The 24,693-nt window shown below is 40.8% G+C and overlaps 1 protein-coding gene across 3 annotated transcripts; it reads left to right on the top strand.

Moving 5' to 3' along the window:
- Positions 1 to 3,230: 3,230 nt before the first annotated feature.
- ST13 (suppression of tumorigenicity 13 (colon carcinoma) (Hsp70 interacting protein)) lies at positions 3,231 to 24,332 on the top strand. Of its 3 annotated transcripts, none has more exons than XM_019544988.1 (11): positions 3,317 to 3,424; positions 5,323 to 5,410; positions 5,496 to 5,593; positions 6,301 to 6,367; positions 8,156 to 8,240; positions 9,944 to 10,054; positions 13,159 to 13,261; positions 15,639 to 15,755; positions 16,403 to 16,454; positions 16,666 to 16,766; positions 22,863 to 24,332. In XM_019544988.1, exons 1-11 carry the CDS (start codon positions 3,368 to 3,370, stop codon positions 22,989 to 22,991), a joined length of 1,008 nt encoding a protein of 335 aa, XP_019400533.1. In that variant the 5' UTR covers positions 3,317 to 3,367; the 3' UTR covers positions 22,992 to 24,332. The 3 variants fall into 3 exon arrangements, with proteins under 3 accessions (XP_019400535.1, XP_019400533.1, XP_019400534.1); XM_019544989.1 differs by having other exon boundaries at positions 3,328 to 3,424; positions 5,323 to 5,392; positions 5,523 to 5,593; XM_019544990.1 differs by lacking the exons at positions 16,666 to 16,766; positions 22,863 to 24,332 and adding an exon at positions 16,525 to 16,613 and having other exon boundaries at positions 3,231 to 3,424.
- The last annotated feature ends 361 nt before the right edge of the window (positions 24,333 to 24,693 follow it).

Raw genomic sequence — 24,693 nt, 5'->3', positions numbered from 1 at the left:
AGGGAGCGGCGCCCGCGCTCCGGAGTTTGGAGGGGACGGGGGGGCTCCCAGGGAGGCGGGGCTTGCTACGTTTTGAAGAAGCGGCCCGGGAGGGGCTCCCAAGTCCTAAGCGGCCGCGGAGTAAGACGGGCTAGGACTAGGGGTCTCCCCGCGAGGCGAGGAGGCCGCTTCAGACTGAGGGAAAGAAGGGCTTTATGTCTCCCGCAGGGCGCCGGGAGGGGACAGCTCCTTGCACCTCCCGGGAGCGTGGGGGTGGGGGAGCTGCAGAGCTCCTCTGGTGGTGGCCTGCCTCAGCCCTGCCCCGGGATGGAGCCCGCGGCCACACGTGGCCGGGGGGTGAGCAAACCTCGCGTTTCTCGGAGCCAACACTGTCAGGGTTGCTGCCTGGGGGCTCGGCCAGCTTCCAGCCTGTCCTTGAGGGGGAAGGAGGCATCCTTTGCACTTGAGCAGGGGAGTGAGGGGCGGGGGGCTTGCAGTCCCAGATTCCCAGTTTACTCTTTTCAGCCTCTGCTCTTTGCCACTGTGTGACATACAGGCCCTTTTATTGGAGGGTGTTCATCAAGCGGCCAGTGGGACTGCTTGTTAGGAGTGACTAGTTTCCCAAAAGAGGAGGCCGTGACCTCCTTTACAGGAGTTAGAAAACACAACTGAAGTCCAGGGTCACAGCTGACAAAGTACTGGAAAGTTTCTGGTTTGTTGAAGAGCCAGGTAATACAGGAACCTGGGCAGGAGGCACCTATGGTCTGACCCCATCAATGGCAGTTCTTAAGTTCTAGCACAGTGGTTTTCAACCTTTTTTATTGGTGAACCCCTTTGGCAATTTCAGTTGGAGGTATGGACCCCTTTGAGTTGTAAGTGCAGGCATTCACTTGCTTTTGATTGATCAATCAGTCCCTTTCTGCAGACCCATTAGACATAGTCTGCAGACCCCCAGGGGTCCATAGACCACAGGTTGTAAACCACTGCTGTAGCACCGCACACCAACTGCCTCTTGCTACATGCGTGTAGAACCCCTTGCTTCAAGCAGCTTCCCATTTCCTAAGGCCAGGCAGCTACAGTACACGTGCGCTGTATTTATGGCTCCAGGTAGTGTTTTTATTTTGGATTTGGAGGTGACCTAACCCAGGTGTTTCTCACAGTGAATATCTCTGTATCTCCCCCCCCCCCCCATCAGAATCAGCTGTACCCAGGCTTGGTGAGTTTGGAGAACCAGAGAGGGAGTGTCTGTTGGGTCCTGACAGCTAGAATCGTTCTGTGTGTAGATATGGGAAGTGCAGGGAAAGGGCTTGGCTGCAAGGAGGAAGTTCATGTTTTTTTATTCTGTCAGACTTAGTATCTGTTTAAAAGCCCATACCTGTTTAAAAACAAAATAACAAAAAAAAACACACCCCAAAACACCAAAGTAGAATGTCTTAGACTACTGCTGTCTTAGGTGTTGAAGACACTATAGGGGAAATGGCTGTAATGCCCATTTTGCAGCGGTTCAGCTAATAACTCATCTTAATCAGGCCCCCCCGTTTGGATCATCTTTTTCTTTTTTTCTGCTTTCGGAACTGATTGTTTCAAGTTGAACATTCACATTTAAACTCCTGAATGCAAGAAACTTTCTCAATGAACATCAAGTCCTCACTTTACACATCTAGATGTACAAGTATACAGAATTCATTGGGTTGTTTATTAGGGTTTTTTAAAACGATGTACTCTTATTTTCTTGTATACGCCATGCCTTTGTATACAGTATGCATCCTGTATTTGGAAGGCAGCATGAAGAAAAAAAAACTTTTATAATAACAACTAGGGAGCCATGCCTGCTGCCAGCCCCACGCACCAGATCAGGCCTGTTGGGCTGGACCCACTGTGTGACAAGGTCAGCCATGCATGACAGTCAGATCCAGTGTGTGAGGCCTTGTCATCTGTGGGTGGGGGGGACTCTGTGGGTCTGGAAATTTGGCACCAGATCTCCAGACACATGGAGATCTGTATTTCTCATTTGCTTGGGGGTCTTAAGTCACGTTTTGCAAATAATACAAGGTTTCATGTCTGCATTTATTGCCTTTTTGGGGTAAATGATTGAAAAACTTAGTGTAAAACTATAGTGTCATCAGTCCCTCCTCAGGTTGAGCAGATGAGGCAGTCTTTCTTGTAAACACTTTTCTTCTTTTATTAAGCTTTCAGAGTAGCACTGAAATGCACTTAAGATCCATATGTATCCATCTAATGCTCTTAAGTTCTGGGTATTGTCCAAGTTGGCACTATTTGTAGTGCCAGTAACCATTATACATTCAAGCTGTTTAAAACTCAAGTGGTAGGTTTTCTGAGCATGTAGAACAGGAGTCTCTCGGGACTGCAGGCCATGCACTATGCCTGTTTCTACTCATCATTAGTATGGTATTGATCATTTGTACTATTAGGAGAGTTGAAGAAACAGCTAGTGGAGAAGTTGTAGCTGTTTTCTGAAAGGGGAAAAAAAGATTAGGAGGAGTGTTGTCAAGTGGCAGTACTCATATCTAGGGGGGTTTTTTAAGGCATTTTCAGAATGCAGAACTCCTTGATATAGCATACACTGAGTGACTTAATTTACTAAGGGTGTATGCAGTGCTTCCCAGTAGTTAGAGGACATACCCACTTACCCTAATGATCCTTATTAAGCTGTACTTTCTGAACCCTGCTCATCTAGAGTCTTAATGCAGTAGAACAGTTTGTGCTGTTAAAGGGACTGTGCCAACATAAACAGCATGTCTTGCCTACCAGTGGCGAAGAACATTTAGATGTTGTGATGATGTAACAGATTTTCTTTAGTTCTCTCTGTGCCTGCATTGTTTTATGAATATTAAGATTCAGTATTTTTTTTTGTGTATGTGCAGGCCTTTCATGAGAGCTTTTAATAAGAAAGTATGATTGAGCATAGCAGTATACTGTTTTCAGACGGCTAGGATTTAACTAGGCTTCTCCATCAGACTGCGTTCCTATCTAGTAAAAATTATTAACTTTTTTTTGAAGTAACTTGGATAAAATTTGGTTAGCATTTCAGCCTTCTTTACTCAAATTTTGTTTATAGATCAAAGAAAAGAACAAGGTATTTCAGGCAGATTGACAGATATTCTTTTCAAAAAAGAAACAGGTAGTGTAAACTAGGGAGTTTAAAACAGAAAGGCCAACTGAGTTGGAACTAACTGTTGTTACTTACTGTAGGTCTGGCTTTTGCTGTTCAGTGCTTTTACTTTGACAACAGTGATAGTTTGGTTTTACTTCTACCTTTGGGACAGTCTTTTCTTATTCTATGCTCAAATCCTGCTGAAAGGCCTGTACTTGATTAATCTAGTCTTTAATTTTTGTTCTCCCTATTCCTCCTCCTTTCCTAAAAAGCATGGGAGGTACGGTACCACCTGCTCCAGCCAGTGCATCTGAAGAGGAGACGGTTAAGGTAAGAGTGCATTTTTATCGCCGGGGGGGCGGGGGGGAATAGTTTGACAGAAAAATCGTAGTATCTCAGGGGGGAAACCTGTTCAAAGTTTTCAGTGGGACAAGTGAATTTATAGAAGCTTTTAAATAGGGCGTCTCTACAGAGTTTGAACTGTGACAGCTTCAGACTGATCTACTTGTAGTAGGTAGTGAATACCTTTTTGCTAAAGACCACTCTTCCCAGTGTACCTCAGATGGTGTTTTCATCCAGCTACTACACACAATGAACAAAAGAGTGGTCCTTCCCACCAAATACTGTGTACACTGATGGTTTAGCCAGATTTAAAAAGCAGTTGGACAGATTGTTGGAGGCAAGGTGCATCTTCTAGTTACTGACCATGAGAGTTACAGGTTCAGCCTCTAAATCAGAACTTCCTAGACACTAAATGCTGGAGGCTGCAAGTGAGAGAGGAACAGTGGGAAAAACCCTGGTCATACTCTGTTCACTCTCCCTTTCACCATCCACTCTTCACTGTGACACAGGATACTTAGCAAGATGAAGCTATGGTTCAGCATGCAGACATAGGAAGTATAAAGAAACAGAGGCAGTTGATCAGCATGATAGGAAATGGCAAAAGCAGCTGAACTGTTAAATGTTTTATACTCATTGCAGCAAAAATATTTTCAAAGTATAATTTAAGAGTGGGTAATGAGGTAGCTTTGGGGGATGTTTATGGTAAGCTTTAGAGAAGTGCTGTTTGTGTGAAAGTTTTATTAGTAGGTAATGAAAGTTGGCATTGTTGGCCAGTTTGAGGTGGGGTGGGAATGGTATCTCCATGGGGAATGAGGCATTTTGTGTAGGTATAGACAATATGTAGTGTTGTAATTGCAGGGGCTTGGACTTAGTGGCCCTTCCAGTTCCATGTTTTTATAGACTGTGATGGGGCCTGACAGTGAGGACAAGCCAGTTTATATTTTGGGGATAGTGAAACTATAGCCCTTGGGTTGTTTAAATGCAGTTTCTGAAGAAAGGGTAATAAATAGGAGGAAAAGAGTGGCCAGATCTATCTAGATGCCTATTATTTGCCATTTGATTTTCCACCCCCCAAACCCTTCCCTTCCAGTTTTTTATAATTTTCTCTAAGAAGCTATCTAATGATAAATTACTGTTTGAATTAGGGTGGCACATTGATTCTGGGGCATATGCCACACTTGGCAATGTTGTGTTCTTACAGCTCTCATCCACGCCAAGATTCTGGTTTGCAACAAGAAGGGCTAAGAAGTTTGGCCACTTCTGTCATGTTTGTCACAGTGGAAGGATCCAGAGAGAGGAGTGATGTGGGCAAAACAAAGGGCTAAGAAAAAGTAGTCTTTGCAGTGGCATTCTGAATGTCTGTGGGATAATATTGCTTTAATGGTTTTTCTATCTGGGCTGATTTAACAGGAAAGGATGCATGTTAGAATTGTTAGAGAATTTCTGACTCAGAAGAAATGAAGTGGAGAGGTAAGAGAAGCAGTCTCTAGTTAATTCAACACTTTGTTCTGTTGAGCCCACCAGGTAGGAGCTAGTTCATGCTCATTGCATTGCTGTGTCTGAAGTGGATAATATTGTTTGGGCTGGCTAACTTAGTCATTGATTCTGAGAGCAAATCTTGAGAGAGGACTATGTTCTGATTTATAAAGTGTATCCTAAATTGAGTTCTCTGTTCCAAATTTTAGCTAGTCTCAGGCAGTGTTTGCATGTGTTGGGTAGAGTTGTGTTTTAAATCCAAAAAAACAAGCACTTTGGTTGTAGTGGAATATACTTTTGTTCTTGATGATGTTATAGTTAGAGTTTTCAAGTGTCCTAGAATTGCTATGGATATAGGGTCTAGCCAATAGATGATAAATATGCATGACTTCCTGTCTATTCTTCACTAGGACGAAGCGGACAAGCCACCAGAAGAGCCAGCTAAGCCACCTGAGCCTCAGAGTGAAGAGAGTGACTTGGGTGAGGAAGATAACTACTGTTAGTGCAACTATTACCTTTTTAATGACTCTAGCTTTTCTACTCTTGTCTGTTGATGGAAGAATTATTAATCTTGTTATATTAGTGTTCAAATCACTAACTTTTTTCACAGAAATTGACAATGAGGGAGTGATTGAACCAGACAGTGAAGAGCCTCAAGAAATGGGAGACGAAAATGTGGAGGTAAATGCAGCAACTTTAGCTTGTGATGCACTGGGGAAGTTGCTACTTCTGTATCTTGACTCGGAATCAAACTCTAAAGCAATAGAGGCCAACTTTTTTTGGCAAGCATATCACAGATTAGGCCCATGGCCTTCCTCGGTACCACTTCCATGCCCTTCCTCTGCCTAATCTTCTGCTTTGCTTACTGTTCTATCTGTTGCCATGCTGCCTGTCTCCTTCATGATGTAGTGCATGCCAGACACAGGCTGCCCATGCATCCTGCAGTTCTTGTGCCACAGTTTGTCCACCTCTGCTCTAAAGGAAAGATATGTCTTTTTAGATAACCAGTCTGTGATTTGGGTGTCTTTAGTTCTTCCTTCTAATTAGGAAAAACCTTAATTTTAGGCCAATAAGTTTTCTAACTCAAGGCCAGCTTCCAACAGAGGCTGCATCAAAACTCCTATTAGCTTCATTGAGAAGATAACTGGGCGTGCCAAGAAGAAAATGAGCCATTATGACTTTTTGTTCCTAGAACATCTATGAGTTGTTAAAAATTAGATGTAATGAATTTGAACAGTTTGAGCAATGAAGGCAGAGCACATTCTCAAAGGTGCTGTCTTCAGCTCAAATTAATCTGGGTCTTCTAGAGTTAAAGAACTGTAGTTCCCTTCACTGACCACTCTGGGCCCACTGCTTTTGGTGTAGAGACTTTGCTGCTTTTTTTTTAGGTAACTGAAGAGATGATGGACCAGGCAAATGAGAAGAAGATGGAAGCCATTAATGCCCTTGGTGAAGGTGAGTAGCTGCATGATTTAATATGTATGTTAGAATTTAGCTGCTGTCTTCTGATGTGGTGTCTATTTGATGGCCCATTAAATTCTGATTTAACGTATTCTGGAATGCTTCCAGCAGGAAGAAAGGAGTGTGGCTAGAGAGTGGGTTGTTTAAAAGCACTTTTGGCAGAATTCATTTTTGTATTGCATTTCAGATGAATTTAGCCTTCCTCCCAAGAGATGCCCAGCAAAATGGTACCATTTGAAGTGCAGAAGGGGGACCATCTAGCAGTAGTCTTCTCCTGGCTTTTGACTTCATTATGACTATTGCTCTTCTTGCCTGGCAGAACTCTTTCCCCTCAGCCTGCTTCTTTTTGAGCAAAGAAACTAGTGTTTGTTTTTAAATGATTATTCTACAACTCCAGACTTCAGTGTGGCTAGTTTGTACATGGGTGCATATGGCATGCTCTAGGCCATGTGCATTAACTCCATTTCAGTGGACGTGTCCACATTCATTAACACGCCGTAATTTTGGCGTATTAAGTTTAGTACTTGTAATAACAGGTACTAGCTTAATGTGCCATTATCAGCACTACTGCGCATTACCAAAACAAATGAATGCTTGTTGCATGATGCTTAATGCGCATTGGACTAATCTAATGTGCAGTAGAATTAGTTCAATGGGCATTAAGCATCTTGTGTAGAGGCACCCAGCATTTCCTAAACTTTTGATACCTGGGGCTACTTTTTTTTTCTTCTGAGTTTAAAAGTAGCAGCATGCTTCACTCACTGGTCTGTGGACCTAAGCCCACCACACAGGGCTGGTGTTCTTGCCGCATGCTAGTATGTTACAACACAAACTTTGGGAATTACTGTTGTATTTTAATGGTGAAACTTAAGTTGTGCTGCTGTTTATTTTGGCAGTTAGAAACTTAATTTGTAAGCTGTTTCAGTGTTCTCATATTAGTACGGAGTTGTCTGAGTTTTGAAAGGGCTTTATTTTTACTGTAATTTCAACTGTTAAATTTGTAATAGTGTAAAACCTTTAAAATATATTTTGTTTACTCACCCTAAATACAGCCTAAAACAACATTATTTTGTGTAGCAGCCTGATTTCAGAATTTCAAATATTTTTTGTCCTCCCCAATAAGAATATAAAAACTACCATTTACTGGGTCATAGCATAGGTCTATCTTGCCCAGTATGCTGTATCACAGTGGCAGAGGGTGGATGCTGAAAGGGATATTGAACTGGGTATGACCAAGGTTTATTTCACTGTTCTCTCACTTGCAGTTTCCAGCACAATACTAACTAGACTGGTAACCTTTTTAAAAAATTCACCTCTTTTTAACATTAATGGCAGGAGTATGCGTTTTGGTCCAGAATATCTGCCTTCAGTTGTATTATAATAACTTTTTAAGATGACTAAATTTCATGTTGGCTTTGAATATTGTACCGTTAAGTCCTTGCCTCTTGTTGGTTTTATAATTGTACACCTGTAATTTTAAAAATAAATTCTTTCCTGTTAAAGACCCATATAAAGAAAGGGTTTGCATACCTGACCAGACACAATGCCAAATGCACAAACTGAACTGAAAATAGAGGATTTTTCTTTCATGTCATAGCAATCGTTGTCTGTTTTTAGCAATAATAATTAGTGTTCCAGAAACATGTGGCTCTTATTATAATGATGTTTTGTGTTGTCTTTTTAAGGTATGCCTGAGTGCACAAATCTGCCTAAGAAAGGTGGGAACTTTCTTTTAATCTTAGTGTGTGGTGGTTTTGAAATGGTATTTATATCGGCTTTCAGGTGAACTTCAGCAAGCCATTGATTTGTTCACAGCAGCTATCAAGTTGAATCCTCGTTTGGCCATCTTGTATGCTAAACGAGCTAGGTGAGTAGCACCAAACTACTGATGCATTTTCATGATCTTTCTACAGGTGTCACAGTGCAAGGGAAAAACAAAGTTCTGTCTCAGATTTGATGTGGATAGGCTGAATGAAGAGAGAGGGGGGGAAAACAAGCATACTTTGAACCTTGGCAGAAGTAAATAGTCCTTCTAGTTTTACATCTCACTTCATTTAGACTTAACCCTAAAATAATGGGACAGGGTTATATTGGCCTTCACCTTAGGGAAGGCCTTAGTTCATGTCTGTGCATGGCTGGCCTCTTTTCCCCAGACTCCTATATCAAAGTTTGCATATGTATAGTCCCTAACTTTGTTTTATATCTAAGTTAATCTTGGCCGATACGAATGCTTGGGTATCAACATTCTCTGTGATTACATTGGTTCTCATGGGTCTCTTTCTGGTGTTACCCGGGAAGGACCCTTCCCAGTGCCACTTGTAGCTCCAGGCACCTGCCAGTGGTTGCACTCTTGGAGATGGACAAAACTTCAGTTACTTTATCATCAAAACATGTTGGTAAACTGATGCAGACAAAATAATTAACTTAAACTATGCTCTTATGTAAAGAATACAAAAAGCTTGACTGAATCCTAATACTGAAGTTGCAGAATAATGAAACAATAGCTGTGACATAACAGAAAATACCCTATATGTTAAACTAAAAGTTTCAGTCCCACCCTTACACTTGGGAGATCCAAAATGTTACCTGGTCTTAGTTTTTCATCTCACAATAGATCAGCTTAGAAAAAAATACCTGCTCACTTACACTATGGGAACTACAGCTCTTCTTTTGTCCACAGCTAGTTCATAACTGATGCAACAGGCTATTGTCTTTGTCACTTTGAAAACCTATGTCAGAAGGCATTCAAACTATTTTAAATGTTTAGCTTCTTGTACCATCCTAGGTTAAGGCTTAAACATCCATTGTTTCTTACTGTTTTCTTCCTCTTATCTGGGGTGGGCCTATTGATAGAGTTTTGGTATACTCCCATTAAAAAAAACAGTGAAGGAAATGCTTGGAATTTGTTAACCCTGATGTCTTCATTCAGAAAGCTGTTTCAACACTACAGAAAATCACAGTAGTTCAAGGTCGCAGGCTTAATTCTCAGATATCTAGATGCTCTGGGCCTCTTCTTTGTGCCCCATGTAGCATCTCCTTCAGCCCCACATCCCTCTTCACCTTTCTGCCTACTGTTTGAGTGGGTTTTGGGGGGCTATTTGGTTGGGAAACCACCTCCTGGAAGGTAGGATAGTCGAGTCCTTGTGATCCCCTGGTGCTACCAGTTCGTTTAACTGAGTTCTGCATTTAAGGAATAAACCTTTTCACAAATATTTAGCTCTAAAGAAAATTCAACTGTAAGATGGTCTGCTTGCTTTTGTGTGGGGTTTTTTTGTGAGAGTCTGGTGGCTTTGTTCTCCTCTCTGCTTCATTATTGCTAAAAAGAGAAAAAGGAACAAAATTGGCTTGACCATGACACTATTTGGTGATAAACTCTGAATATTAGTGGGAGCGGGGAAGGTGGAGACACAGGCCTCTTGCATCTCAAAATCAGTTTGCATTAGAGTTCTTTAAATGTGTGTCTTATTCTCTCACCTCTTGAAGTTGATTGTATGAAAAACACTGGAACCATTTCTGATGAAGAGTTTAGTGGTGGTTGAATATGCACATTACATTTTGTCCTCCTTACAGTGTTTTTGTGAAACTGCAGAAGCCAAATGCTGCCATTAGAGATTGTGACAGAGCCATTACCATTAACCCAGATTCAGCACAGACCTACAAGTGGCGGGGGAAAGCACACAGGTAAAGAATTGCAGCCACAATTCACCTCCGTTACTTTTCCACTGTGTTTCCATTGTAGAGTCTGTTGTGTGGTGCTGTAGTACTTTGAAGTCATAGCATAATGAATTATTGCCTGTGATTAAGTTTGGGTGGCTGAAGCTTTTTGGTGAGAAGGGAGATAACGCTGGTACTGGTACTAGATGTGCTAAAAACTATTGCATGTCTTCTCATTGGTCACTGAACAGCCTAAGTTATAGGGCCATGATTTTTGTGGAATATAATTCTCTTTTTTCTAAAGGATTTCAAAGCAGTTTATGTGAATAAAGTTAAACTTCTTGGGAAGAGTAGCGTTTACTACAAGTCCTAGCTGAAATTTTAAGATGTAGTTATGCGGAGTGTAGCTGTTATAACAGGCATTTGGCCAACAAGATAATGGAATATCTCAACTCTTATTATAAAATTAAAAAACAAACAAACCCTAAAAAATAAATAAAGAACTTGTTATTGCTTCAGTTCTGGGTTTGTTTTTTGGGGTTTTTTGTTTTTTAAAGAATACTTTTAATATATTTAAATAGTGAAAATGACCTTTTTAAGGAATATTTAAAGGTACAGAGCTATGCAAACTAACCAGCCATAATGTTCAACTACCAGTTGGCTTAACTGTCTGTAACAAACTGTGTATGCTATGGTAGTGTGATGTTGGGATGCTCCTTGTCCCCAAGCCCCTCTCCACTGCTTTGCTGTATGTTTACAAGAAACAGAGAAGGATTTCCCCTTGGGGTAACTCCTTATCCCAGGAAACCTTAATTCCTCATGTCCCAGACCAGACCTTGCAGCTTCAGAAGAGGAAAATGTATGTAGAATACTATCGATTGCCTCCTCCATAGAAGAAACATGTTAGTAATTATCAATCATTCTGAAAATAACCTTAACCACAGACAATTATTAAAGTATCTAACATAGAAAAAAAAATCATTCAACAAGGAAAATAAATCATACACACTTAACCATAAGCTGGAGAACAGATTGCAAAAAACACAAAAATGGGCGGGGGCGTGGAAGTCTCACCCTGCTTTTCACACTAGACAGCAGCACTAGTGAACAGTCCCACTCACTCATTTCCTCTACAGTAGGGCTGTCCACTGGCAGCTAGTGGGCTTCATGGCAGCCTGGGGCTTGTACCTGACTAGTGCTCCACCTATTGCTCTAGATGCTGCTGTAACTGGGGTCTCCTGAGCTCCTCAACTATTCTCTCAGCTTGCACTTCCTGCTCCTGCCTTGGGGGTTGGCTTAGGGGCCTGTGGCTTGCAGTAGCGTGGCCCCTCCAGCCACTTAAAATTTCGACAGCACTGCTGTACAGTTTACCCAGCTTTCCTCCAACTGTGGACCTAGACCAGGAGTGGGCAAAATATGGCCTGCAGGCTGGATTCAGCCTGTGGCAGGTCCCTTAGTCCCATGTCCCAGGCACAGTCCAGCTGTGGCGCACCCTGCCACCCTCTGGATGCACAGCAGGGCTGGGGTGGCTCTGCAGCTGAACTGTCTTTCTAGACTGCCCAGGTGGTAGGTGGCTCTTTTCTGGTTGCCTCATCCAAGCAGTACTGGCGGGGAACCGTGCTGCACAGCTCTGACCCTGTGTGCATGTGCCTGCTCCTGGCTTGCCCATCTGGGCTCAGCAGTGGCAGCATGGGACACCCTCACCCTCCACACTCCCCACCCCTCCACGGTCCCCATCAATATACAAAAGTAAGACTTAATTTTGAGCTATTATACAATCAGCTCTCTATACACAACAGCACACACAAATCAGGACAAAAATATTTTTAAAAATAAAATTAAAACATGTTATCAACATTTGATTTTTAGTATACAATTTTTTTTTTCCAGTTCCAAGATGGCAAGCCCCCTTCCCAAAAGGAGTACTTCTCGGGGCAGGGGGAGGGACTTCCCATGGCAAAGGTCAGGGGTTAGGGGGCTGGACTTCCAGTCCCAAGATGGCGCTCAGGGCGGGACTACCCTTGCTCCCCTTGACAGCTTGCTAAAACTCAGTAAGTGGCTCCCCACCTGAAATAGCTGCCTGCCCCTGGCCAGCAATGTCAATAATTCTAGACAAGGAGCTTTCTCCAAAGACATTTTTATGTCTTATTTTCCCATTCAGTCTTCAAGTTGTATGTGTATGTTGTGCATATTGTGATGACTTCTTACCCTGAGATAAGCATGACTGTCATATTAAGAGTTCTTAATTCAGTTTTGTATTCCTGGGATGTAGAAATACTTAACGTCCTTGCATATGACTTCTTCTTAGATAGAAAATGTTACTTGCATTTTTCTCAGCTATTCTGCTATCTAAGGAGTGAAAAATACCTTCTAAGTGACAGTCTCCTGTTGATGAATTCTCTCTGCAAAGGGCTTTCCCTCTGAAACATAAACAATTTCTGTGTGGATGAGCCTCTAATGTATATACCACCGCTTCCCTGGCTGATCAACATGCATAACTATGCCAGTTGCATATTTTGGAGATCAGATGCATCTCTGGCATGTAAATAGTTATCATCTGGTTTAGGCATTTCTGAAAGACTGAGAAAAAATTACTATCCTGGCTTTACAATTTTTTCATGAAAATTTATGGGTCTGGCCAGCACTGAATGGTCTTAAGACCTGGCTGGATGGATAGCTCTGCCCATGTTAAAAAATTAGGTGTTTGATCCTCTAGACATGCTATCATCCAACTAAATTTTTGTACAGTGATGTGGTACCTGTTATAGATATAATACACCTCCACCCTTTCCTTTAGGAATATCTTCTTTTCTAACAGCAGTCTTTTTTTGCGCAGTTGAGAATTGTGACGCAAACAAAAGCTCTGAAGCCAGTTAGGCTTCTCTTCCATCAGAAGTGGCTGTTTTGGTGGTATAAAGGATGGAAATATTCCTCACTAGTTTTTCCGATTTGGTTTCTGTGATGAACAGTGACTTATCAGCAAGTTCTGGTGTTTTCAGTAACCAATCGGATACTGTTGTATTCACCCTTAAAAGGCTAATGCTGTTATCATTAGTTGCAAGTACTTTCACGGGAAGGAAGGGAAGAGAATCTGTGGGGCAACATCTCTGTTAACATCTTCTCAATTCCAGGCTTCTGGGTCACTGGGAGGAGGCTGCACATGATCTTGCTTTGGCATGTAAACTGGATTATGATGAAGAGGCTAGTGCCATGTTAAAGGAGGTGCAGCCCAGAGTAAGTAGAGTCTGATCAAGGAGTGAATCTATTGGCATCTCTGTGGTGACCTTAATCTTGCACGGCACACTGTAAACTTTCTAGAAAAGTGTCCAGTAGAACTACATCAGTGTCTTTGCAGCCTCTGATGTTTCCAGACTAGATTATAAAGTCATTCTGTGACTCCAGCTACTTTAGTTTCTTCCTCCCCATGGACAGTTGTAGGAAACAGGATGTCTGAAAGTTTCCTGTATATAATAACATTACAAACCCACCTGTGTAGCTCTCTTGTTCTTTGGAGTTCTGATCTAAGATAGTTTCATAACCTTGGGTCCAAATGCTCAGTGCTTCAAAATGCTTTAGTGAGCATTAAGTCCTTGAGATTTAGTAGCACTGGGGATTTATTCTGCACTTGTGGAAATTAAGAGGCAATATTCTCAATATAGTTATGATGATAAATGCTTCTGCTGGTTTCCCGCAAGGGGGCAGCATATGCTTTCCTTTTAAAAGCAGTTATAATCTTTCAAGGTAGGCAGGTACTTACACTACAAACAAATTCCTGTACTCAGCAGCATGGCTTAATCTGTATACCATACCCCTATAAAAGGCATTTTCTACTGATACAACTTCTTAACTATTTTACAAGCTTAAACTGTCCCATGAATGAGCCTGCTGATCTCCTGGGATCTCTTGTCTGTTGCAAACCAAAGTATGGTCATCTTCATATATTCATATCAGATAAGTATATAATTTACTTAATGACGGTAACACAATGCTGGTCTCAATATTTTATCAGCAGCTGATATGTTACCTACAGAGTGATCAAATGTTTAAATTGTTTAAGTGCATAGCATTTCTCAGCTCCTGTCTTTTGGTGATTGTTCTCTATTTTAACTGCATAATAATTGAAAAAATTGACTAGCAGCTGTCAATTTCAAGGCTGCAACCATAAAACCCAAGTTGCTGCTTGGCTTTGAAAGTGGCTTAGCTGCTTATTTACTACTATACAAGGACTTGAGTGGTTACTTTGCCACTCACAACAAGGAAGTTTTGTGTTGGGGTGTAATGACACATACAGCTGAGAGCACAATAGGTCATCTACTGTATTTACTTTTTACTTGAATAGGTTTTCTTCCCCCCAGTCAGCATGGCGGGATGAGGGGAAGCCCGTCTTACAATCACATACAAGGAAAGCTCACTGTCTGTCATTAAATTGCTGCCAAAAGCAGCATGTGTTCAGTAATGGAAACCAGCTATGAAGCTGATTTAAATGCAGCCAACAATGAGCACAGCTATAAAATGCATGACCTGTGGGACAAAAGTTCCTGATGGGAACCTTTTTTTTTTTTTCACGCATGGTCCTTATAAAATGGTGCGGGGAGGTAGTTTCTTCCCCAGGAGAAAGAAGCACTGGGCCTGGAAGTACTGCAATACCAGGCTGGCACTTTGGTACCAAAAATGGTAATGGGAACCTTTTAAAAAAAAATTTAAAAAAATTCATTTAGGCCAAATCCAGTTAAATTGGTTTTGAATTCCATCCACTGTGCAGAGCTCGGTTGTTCAGGTCCGTGTGATGTTACCACCAGCAAGTTTCTTCCCTCCTAGACTCTTTAGCCTGGGGTTTTGGATGCTCCCAAATCCATGGCAGGCATCTTGCATGCAAGCCCGTAGGTCTTGGGGTTCAGATGCCCATGATTCATGGTTGCTGTTATCCAAAAGGATGAAGCTAAGGGGAAATCCCACATCTCCATAAAATAAGCATGTAGCTGAGATCCTCACACTGGGAGGCTGTAGTACATTCTCATACTGGGGCTTGCCTGCATTGCATTGGGCAAGTCTCCACCCTCAACTACACAAATACGCAAGGACTACACTTGATAACTTGATCTGACCCAAAAGGGGTCAAACTATCTGTGTTAAAAGGCATTCTTAAAGGATAAGACACATGCATAATGTGTTCAGTTTAAATGCATAGCCTTTTTCAGTTCTGGGGCTATGGACTTAAAAGAACTTCTGTGTAAACAGTGTTGGTTAAGTTCATAGTGTTGTCGGTGCCATGTTATTGGCATCCTTTTTAAAGCTTTTCAGTAGTCAGTTGAACTAAAGCAAGCTAGTCAGTTCAGGGGCTGATAGTATATATCTGTGACAGGACTGTGTACTTAATCAGATTTTCTTTGGGGCCCTGGTACTATTGAGGGGGGTATGGGTAGACATTTGGAAGTATTTAGACACTATTTTAAAAGGTTGTAATGTGAAAGCCCAGAAGCCATCCATGTTTGTGTGTTTAACCTTCTTGGAGCTAGCTCAGCGGTGAAATTTATCAATGTCAGTATAAAATGAGCATTTCCAGTGTGTCCTTTGTAATATGCATGGCGATATTCATTGTTCCTTTTCTCAGGCTCAGAAAATTGCTGAGCACCGGAGGAAGTATGAGCGAAAGCGGGAAGAAAAAGAAATCAAGGAAAGGATGGAGCGGGTAAAGAAAGCACGAGAAGAACATGAGAGAGCACAGAGGGTGGGCTTTTTATTTGACTGTTAAAAATAGTGCTGTGTGTGATCAATAATATGGTGTTTTCAAGGTTAACCTTTGGGGGAAAAATTCTGCTATATATTTCCTTTTTGTACTTTTTTTGTAACATAGTATAGGGGGTGTGACCCTCCTTAACTAACTGATAAATTGGGAGCAGAATTTTGTATCACTATTAACTTTTATCACTTTGTATGTAAACAAGTTTTATCACATCTTGTAATTTGTACCTCCCTTGTTTCAAGGTTGTACACCAGAATTACCACTTTTTAAAGAAAGCTGTACCCCTTATGGTTGCAAAGAACCTGTGTTTGGACTATCCTCCCATGTGCCCCCTTCCTGTAACAAGCTGAAGCCTTTTCAGTTTTTGATTTGAGCTGAAGTGTGTGATTTCTGTCCATATGCAGAGAGCTTGTTTCACTGAACATGAGTGACTTATTCTGGCATGTTTTCCTCTCTCCAATTTTTTCTTTCTCCCTCAGTACATACCATCACCTGGCTTTGTGTGTATCCAGGTACTTACATGGTTATTGGTGCCATGGTTGAAGTGCCTAATATGGCCACTTGCACTGTGTTTGGAAAACTGTCTGCAATATCACCACTTTTTCCAGACTGTGACATGCTTTTATTTGTAGGAGGAAGAAGCCCGGCGACAGGCAGGAGGAGCTCAATTTGGTGGCTTCCCAGGTATTCCTTCTTCCCTCCCCTCTCTCCTTCCTGCATTAATAGCAGAAAGTTTCTGGCTTTCTCGGGAAAGGTGGGTTTGCTTATGCTCGTGGCCAGGGAGAGTTGCTACTGGATGGGGTTGACTTGGTCTCTTCTTGTGCTTAAATGTAGATAACTAGAAACCATTTTTCCTTCCCCCATTAAATGTATCCTTATTCTTTGTATGTTGCAGGTGGCTTTCCTGGAGGAATGCCTGGAGGTATGCCTGGAATGGCAGGAATGCCTGGTCTCAATGAGATTCTCAGTGACCCAGAGGTTCTTGCAGCTATGCAGGTGAGAGTTGGAAGCCACTGAACTTGAAAATCTTTCTTTCATTTTATGCATGTTCATGAATACTGGGATGAGAGACAGGGGTGTAGAGACATGATCTTTCTCAATCTAATCCTTTGAAAGGGAAACGAACCAAAAAGCCAAATATTGAAACCCTGCCAATAAACATAAAGGTCTTTCTCTAGCTGGCTGAGGCTCGCTTTCTTTTAACATCCCATTTTATCATAGTGTTATAAGCCAAACCAAAAGTATAACCTGCATAGGGAACTCTGTTTTCTGGGAGGTTTTTGTCAGTCACATAGGCCATTAATACACATACCATTTTGTGCTACAAGCCACTGGAGATCCAGCGCATCTGCATGCAAACTGATGCAGCCGGCGCTGCATCGCATGCTTTTGTATAAATGGGGAAATGTGCATCGGTGCTGGGAAAATAGCAGTGGTGTGCTTTTGAACTAAAACACCTTTGATGTGTGTTAGTTCAAAAGTGCACTACCGCCATTTTCTCAGCGCTGGTGTGCATTTTACTATTTATACAAAAATGTATAATGTGACAGCGCTGGGAACTTTCGAAAGCACCCGGTGCTGTGTCACACATCTAAAAATGCCTATGGAGTAAAGTTATCTCAAAAGGCTTTTAGAAGATTTGAGCATACTGTACGTGACTTTACAACTTATTCTCTGAACATGCACACACAGATCTTATTGGTAAAATTTATATATAAGCTCAGGTCAGCGCTTTTTTCTTTGTACTGTTATGACATCTTAGGTGGCTAGCTCTATAGAATTTTTTTGCTTTGTGCTGTGGTTTTTGCCTTGTACAAAACTTTAATCAGCAAGATGCATCAGTGAATTGATCTGGAAAATCCTGTTACATCTCTGAAAGTCTACTTTCCCATTTTAAGCCTATTTCTACCTTGTTAAACCAGTTAGTGTTAGAGTAGAGAAGCCTTTCACCAGTTTGCCCCAGGGCTTTTGTCAGCCTTTTTTAAGTTATGGGTGGAGCAGAAACAATGCTGATGGGAAGTCTATAAAAATATTTTTCATTTCTCTTTTTGTTTAATCATTTCAGAATTGTGTGTGTTAATAATGAATCACTAGTACATTGGCACACTGAACCCCATGCTTGCCATCATATTGACATGTATCACATACCCACCTGCGGAGGGTTTTTTTACAAGCTAATAACATATTACTCACATAATGGATATTATTTGAGGGTGCACATTGTTTTGGTAACAAAGGATGAAGGGAGAAGATTTTTTCCAGAATCTTAACTATGTGGCTAAATGCTGGCCCCAGGCAGGAGGGGCAGAGCCCACTCTACAGTATCACTCAGTCTGTAGCTGCAGCTTCAGAACTATGTATCTAATGCTTGACAGCTATAACTGGGTTAAAAATAACTGAAGGATACACTCTGCCCCTCCTTTCTGTGCTAGAAGAACACAGCCCAGAGCAGCCATTATGTGATTCAATTTCAGTGCAGAAATTGTAGCTTCCTTAAGGGTTCAGGATGCCCCACCCTAATTTTAGAGGACTGATTTTTTTGTGGGGAAATGGTGTGTATGGTATATGAGTAAATATGGCATAGAAAGACTCCTGTGACTGAATCCTAGCCTTCACTTAAATCATGTCATAGCTCATTCTGTTTTTGGAGCTGATTTATAGTTGTGTATAGAGATGACTTGAAAAGTAGCCAAGAGGGCTGCTTTTGTATACATTTACTGGCTACCCCTGCTAAGTACAGTGATTCTCAACCAGGGTGCTGTAGCACCCTGGGCTGCCTTGAGATTCTGTCAGGGGTGCCACATGATGTTAGCACTGTTAGATGTGCAAACACGATTCTCAAGATAAACTGAGATTTCAAATAGGAATCCATAGCCTCAAAAACATTCCAACCTACTGTGGTCTTTCTGAGTTCTTTGAAACAAGTAATTGCTCTGTTTTTCTGTAGTCAAAAATCAAATGCAACCTAAGAGTTGACATCTTCCAAAGGGTGCCTTGTCTCAGAAGGTCTTGGAGCCTAAAAAGATTGAGAACCTCTGTCTTAGAATTTTACAGGAAGTCTGAACTCCTGTTTGAAGAAGCTGCTTCCCTTTTAAGTGAACAATTTTTTTTTTTTCTTGTCCCTAAAATGCTACCCTCTTTAAGATAACTACCTGGTCAATTCAATTTCTTTGACTTGTTTTAAGCATTGTAAGCATTTTACATGGCAAAAATGAAAACATTAACTTTTATTATTGTGTTCTCTTCAAGGCCAGTAACCTTGTGTTTTGTTTTGTTTTTAAATCTAGTCTTATACCACTTTGTAACCTGTTTCTGATACAGTTTAGATGAGCATTATTGTGGGGAAAGGAGACAAATGGCTTTCCTAACCCTTGTTTTTGAAGGCTATCTCTTCATGGCTTGCTTCTTCCTGCTTTGGGTTCTGTATTTTTATATGGTTGTATACACGTCACTGGCTTTATTTGGGCATTATAATTTCCCATGTTAAAGGCATTTACCTCTTGGCATGTGTAAGGTGCTTATCACTTCTTGTAAACTGGCAGCTGTTTGCAGTGTGGTTATGTCTCAGAACCATATGCCCAAACATAGTAATCCACAGAAGTGCATACCTTGGAACAGGCTTTAGGGTTTTGTTTTCCTCAACAAATATTTCCTCCTAGTGGAGTTGTCAGAGTATCCCAGTCTAGAAATTCTGATGTTGACATCATCTCAACCTAACATGTTATCTCTGTAATATGTTATGTCCTGTATACTGGGGACTTCCCTTCTGAACTGTCACAGTGTGATAGGTTGACATGTAAGAAAGAAGCACTACGACAAAAAAAATGTTTATTATTGCATTAGTATGTTTCAGCCTAACAATCTTCAGTGTTGCATAATCTGCATATAATGAACAAATGAGTGTAACCTAAGTTTTGAGTGAAATGTTTTGATTTGTAGGATTGTTAGAAGATCTTAATGGGCACAAAGGTGAAAAATAAAAATATTGTATATCAAGAATATACAAAAATATTGTATATAAAGACCATTGGACATGAACTTGACCAGTGCACAGTACACTTCGGGCATGCACATTCTACTTGGACTTTTACAGACATCCCACTTCTGTGTTGAGAACCTGTTCTTGCACTTGGTCATTCAGCAAATTTAAAATATTTAGCACTGTTTTCCTTGTGGTCAAATGGCAGTTTTTTAAGTTTGAACTTGATGTGTATGTGCCAGTATTTTAGTTTTATTCAAGAGAGGGGAGAAAATGGATCTAGTTTCCATTTGTTCATATCCAGTATCTTGGTTTTCTCACACCTTCCTAGTACATTTTTTTCTGGGGAGAGACAAAACATCTGAAATTTCAGTCAGAAGAAATCTAAAACAACAGGCTGTCTTCACCAGATAACTTTCTTTTCCCTCTTCAGAGAATTGTTGGATGTCCCTAACATGTTTGTAAAATTTATATTGACTTTTTAAAATGCTTCAAATGATGTACACAAATACAGTGATGTTCAAATACAATTTTGAATTGGACTAGCTATTGGCTAAGCACAGTTTATACTATGATGTTCTGCTAGTGTGGAGGCAGGGTGCTAGCATGGTTGCACAGAACCATGTACCAGAACCAGCTCAAGTAGTCTTCCCAAAATACTTCAAAAACCTTTGAAAAAGTTTTGGAATTATGGGATGGAAAACTCAAGGGTATTGCAGCTGAAACTTTAAAAGTTAGAAAAGACATGGCAAAAATGGAATGATTACAATAATTTGATGCAATGAACCATTTGTGTTTAAGAGCATATGCTCACCAGAAAAGTTAATACCAATACAGCTTTTTAGCTTAAGTTTTGGAAGCTTTACAGCCAGACTTGCCTTTCTAACCTCCGCTATGGTGTTGATAGCCACGTAAGCTGTAGTATGTGCACACGTGGATTCATGGGCTTATTCAAAAGCTCTTAGACAAACAGTACAAAGGGCAAAGGCATTTTTGTATCAGCAGTACAAAAAAAAAAGTTTTATTTATGACTCCTTTTAATTAAGTAGTGAAAATAAAATTGGTGTTACATGTTTAAGAATGGGCAATGAATGTAATTCAAAAAGGATGGGGAAAAGGTTGAGAGTCCGGAGAAGAGCACGCATGATCAGAAGTCAGGAAAACAGACCTTACAACGAAAGGCTGAGAGCTGTGAGGCTCTTTAGCCTGGAAAAGTGCAGGCTTAGAGGCAGTCTGATGGCCACCTATAAATTCATCGGGGTGACCACCGGTATCTGGGGGAACATCTGTTCACCAGAGTGCCCCAGGGGATGATGAGGTCAAACGGTGATAAACTACTACAAGACTGTTTCAGGCTGGACATAAGGAAGAATTTCTTTACTGTCCAAGCCCCCAAGGTCTGGAACAGCCTGCCGTCAGAGGTGGTTCAAGCACCTGCATTGAACACCTTCAAGAAAATTTTCGATGATTATCACACTGGGATCGTATGATCCCAGCTGACTTCCTGCCCCTCAGGCAGGGGACTGGACTCGATCTTCTGAGGTCCCTTCCAGCCCTAATGTCTATGAAATCTGTGAAATCTTAGGCTGTGTCCAGACAAGTGCCGAAGGTGTGCCACTGCTACTTGTCCCCAGGGAACTAAATGTCCATGCTCATCTGGCCATGGCCTTAGTGAGCATGCTTTATGAAAGTTAACTTTTCTCACTCCTCTTAGGTCAAAACATTCCATACTTAAAGTCAACTCAGAGGTGAAAATCCTAGAAATCAAACAAGCCAGGCAACCTAGGTTTTGTGCTGGTTGGTCTAAAACCAATTTTAAATTTGGAAATTTAGTTCTGAATCTTTGATTAAACAAAGTATGAAACTTTGCTTTGGAGGGCCTTTCTGCAGTTTATGCTCGACCATGGTAGTTATCAACCTTGATAGGTTGTGGGCTTGAATGACCCAGCTTGAGCTGACTCTGGTGTGCTCTCGTGGCTGCTATTTCTCCCCATGGTGGCAAGGGGAGAACTCCTACAGTTGCTGCTTCTCCATGCTGCCAAAAACACCACTAAAGCCATGAACCAGATGAAATGGGTTTATGAGCCAGATCCAGCTTGCAGGCCATAGGTTGCTGACCCCTTCCCTACAGAATGGGTTGGTTTGGTGGTGCCTCCTGTTCAGAAACAGCAGATTTAAAGAGGTTGTGAAATTGGGCACTAACCGTTTTCTTCCCCTTACAGTGGGGTCCTTCAACCCCATTTTTGTTGGAATATGCAGACATTAGATTGCATCTTTATTTTGACTTTTTCACTGTGTTTAGTTTTATGCTCTAGGATTATTGCATGAAATCTTAAAAATAGATGGTTTTCATTATATAGGCAGCATTTAAGGTCTAAAATCTGCTACCGTGCTCACTTAGCCACACTGGTACCTTCAGGACGCTCTCTCTTATGGAAGTTTCTGCATGGTGTTTTTATTAAGTCTTTGAAGTAATGTTTAGGTGTGCTTTATGTTTGTTTTTAGTCTCAATAGATTTACTTTTTAATGCTAAAGTAAAATTTTAAGGCAGTTTTTTTAAGATTTACCAGTACACATTTTAAAATGCAAAGGAATCAGTAATTTAACATGTGTTTGGAAGAGATTTGCTTTTCCTGTGTTGAGTGTGGCTTACATCCTTCCTCCCCTCCCTCATGTTTTGCTTTGTGTAATACCATAGTTTAACTTAAACTATTCATGGAAAGTGATATAATTCTCTTTGCTTAAATATCTCCATCCCATTCCCTCTGCAGTTTTATCACAATTCAGTTGTTCCCAATATACTAAATAACATGCCAGTCTCCAAAACACTACCTGCAATATCTTTTTGCACATTGTTGTCATGGTAATTTGGTAATAACTAAAGATTACCTAATGAATTGCAAAATGTAGTACAGCAATACCTGGGTTTTTTTTAGAGATTTCATCCATGACTTGAACTGGCCTTGCACTGCTCAGCTTTAGGCATCAATCAAGTTGTGTCCAGCATTGCATTGCCTTCAGCTTCAATCTCTAGTACTGTCAGAAGATTTAACTCTTTAGGCCTTGTAGTAATAGAGTAAAATTTTAATAAATCTGTTCTTTTTGTTTTGTAGGATCCAGAAGTTATGGTTGCATTCCAAGATGTTGCCCAGAACCCAGCTAATATGTCAAAGTACCAAAATAATCCCAAGGTCATGAATCTCATTGGCAAACTGTCAGCCAAATTTGGAAGTAAACCATAAAATCCCTTATACTAAAACCGCATCTAAATGAGAAAAAGGATTGATTACTTACCAGAAATTGCAATAACACAAACCATTGTACCTCTCATCTTCTCTAGAGAGAAGTGGGGTGTTTTAAAGAGAATTACTCTCTTGCCTCCAAGCATCACATGTATTGCAATGATTGGTTTACAGTTGCTCAAATTTATATAAAAATAAAATATTTTCAATTACCTCTGCCCAAGAGTTGCAGCAAGTATTAAAGGCCATCTCCTTCAAATGAAGACTTACAAGAAATTGTAATCTTCCAGTAGATAGTTTAATTCAACCAAAACTGTTAACCTGGCTATCCAATGAGTAAAGAAAGCGGAACTTTAACTTTGGGGTCTGTATTATTCCTCTGGGACAAAAACTTGGTCTAATCATAGGTAGGTATGGTGGGACAAGTGTAAAGTGTTAACTGGATGAAGGAACTATCTACAGTTATTGTTGCACAGATCTTTTTATTTCCTGTACGGGTGGATGGGTGATCAGCAGTATATAGCTGTTCTAAATCAAAACCAACCAGGGTGACCAGTATAACTTTGGGTTATACACTGGAACTTCTGGCAGTGCTGAAAATGGCAGACCTTACCCACAACATCCATGCAGCAGAAGGAAAATCTATGTTTTTGAATGGTATGTGCAGATCGTGGCTGCTACTGAGGCTTGGTTACTTGCTCTACTCCTGTCAAGCGCACTTACATAGTGCTTTATATTGTCCAAGCAGGTCAGGGAGAGCACCACCTGCTCCTTTTTGTTCTTGATTGGCAGCTCATCAGTGGGTGCACTTGCTTTCTTTGAGGCATTTCTTTGGATTACATCCACTTGAAAATTGGAGGGAAGGAAACTTGTTCCCACTACAGCCTGTGGCCCATCAAATGTGCAAGTCATTAGGGGGACACAAATGTAGAACTGTTTTGTTTATCAGTTATGGGGAAAGTAAACCCAATAATAGAGCAACTCTGGGTCTGAGTGCATTTGACTCCTAATATGCTTACAGAATTAAATTGAATCTCTTGGCCAAAGTTTTCAGCTTTTTTCTTTTTTCAGTCCTCTTGTCAGTTAAAGTAGTTTTCCACTACCTAGTCTTCCATCTTTAATTTTGTCTTTTTTTTTTTTAATATAATGCTGTTCCAGTGGTCCCCATGTAGATTCATGGTTTTGGGGCTTGGGATAAGGAAAAGGTGGAGTAGTTGGCACAAAGAGGGCATATTTTTTAACATTTTGTGAATTTACAGCATGGGTATTCTTGGAACAGTGTGTCTTTGCTGATGTGTTCAGTGGATTTGTGACTAACACAATAAAGACATTTGCTGCTTCTGCTTTGTCTTTTGTCTTTACTAAACATTACCTCCTACTTTCTGAATTGGGAAATTTAATGTAAGTGGCTCTGTGTTGTTTAAGTCTTCTGCAAGTTCTGTCCTTTGCTGTTGTAATTTTGTGTCTGAAGCCATAACTGATGTTTTATTAAATTTTTAATCTGGACTTACTTAGGAACTTAAAAAATACCTGCAAAAATAACCCCCCAAACGCTTCTTTACAATACTGCAGAGTGAAAATAATGTGATTTTTTTTTTTCTTTTGCTTAAGAAATAAAATTCTGAATACTTTTGCCTTTTAAAAATAAAATAAGGTTTTGAAAAATTGTTTCTTGGCTTTGTGTAACTTGTAGTAAACTAAT

This window comes from Crocodylus porosus, unplaced genomic scaffold (assembly GCF_001723895.1).
Source record: "Crocodylus porosus isolate Cpor-Errol unplaced genomic scaffold, CroPor_comp1, whole genome shotgun sequence".
In the NCBI taxonomy this organism is placed as follows: Eukaryota; Metazoa; Chordata; order Crocodylia; family Crocodylidae; genus Crocodylus; species Crocodylus porosus.
Note: the sequence above shows the minus strand (reverse complement) of the source record. Positions and strands in the feature narration are given on the sequence as shown.

Bases quoted from the DNA above. Each gene is read 5' to 3' on its own strand.
- ST13 (XM_019544988.1), top strand. From the start codon at position 3,368: ATGGGAGGTACGGTACCACCTGCTCCAGCCAGTGCATCTGAAGAGGAG. The intron at 5,411-5,495 runs GTTAGTGCAACT...TTGTTATATTAG, and splicing joins GGGTGAGGAAGATAACTACT to TGTTCAAATCACTAACTTTT. The intron at 16,455-16,665 runs GTATTCCTTCTT...TGTATGTTGCAG, and splicing joins TCAATTTGGTGGCTTCCCAG to GTGGCTTTCCTGGAGGAATG.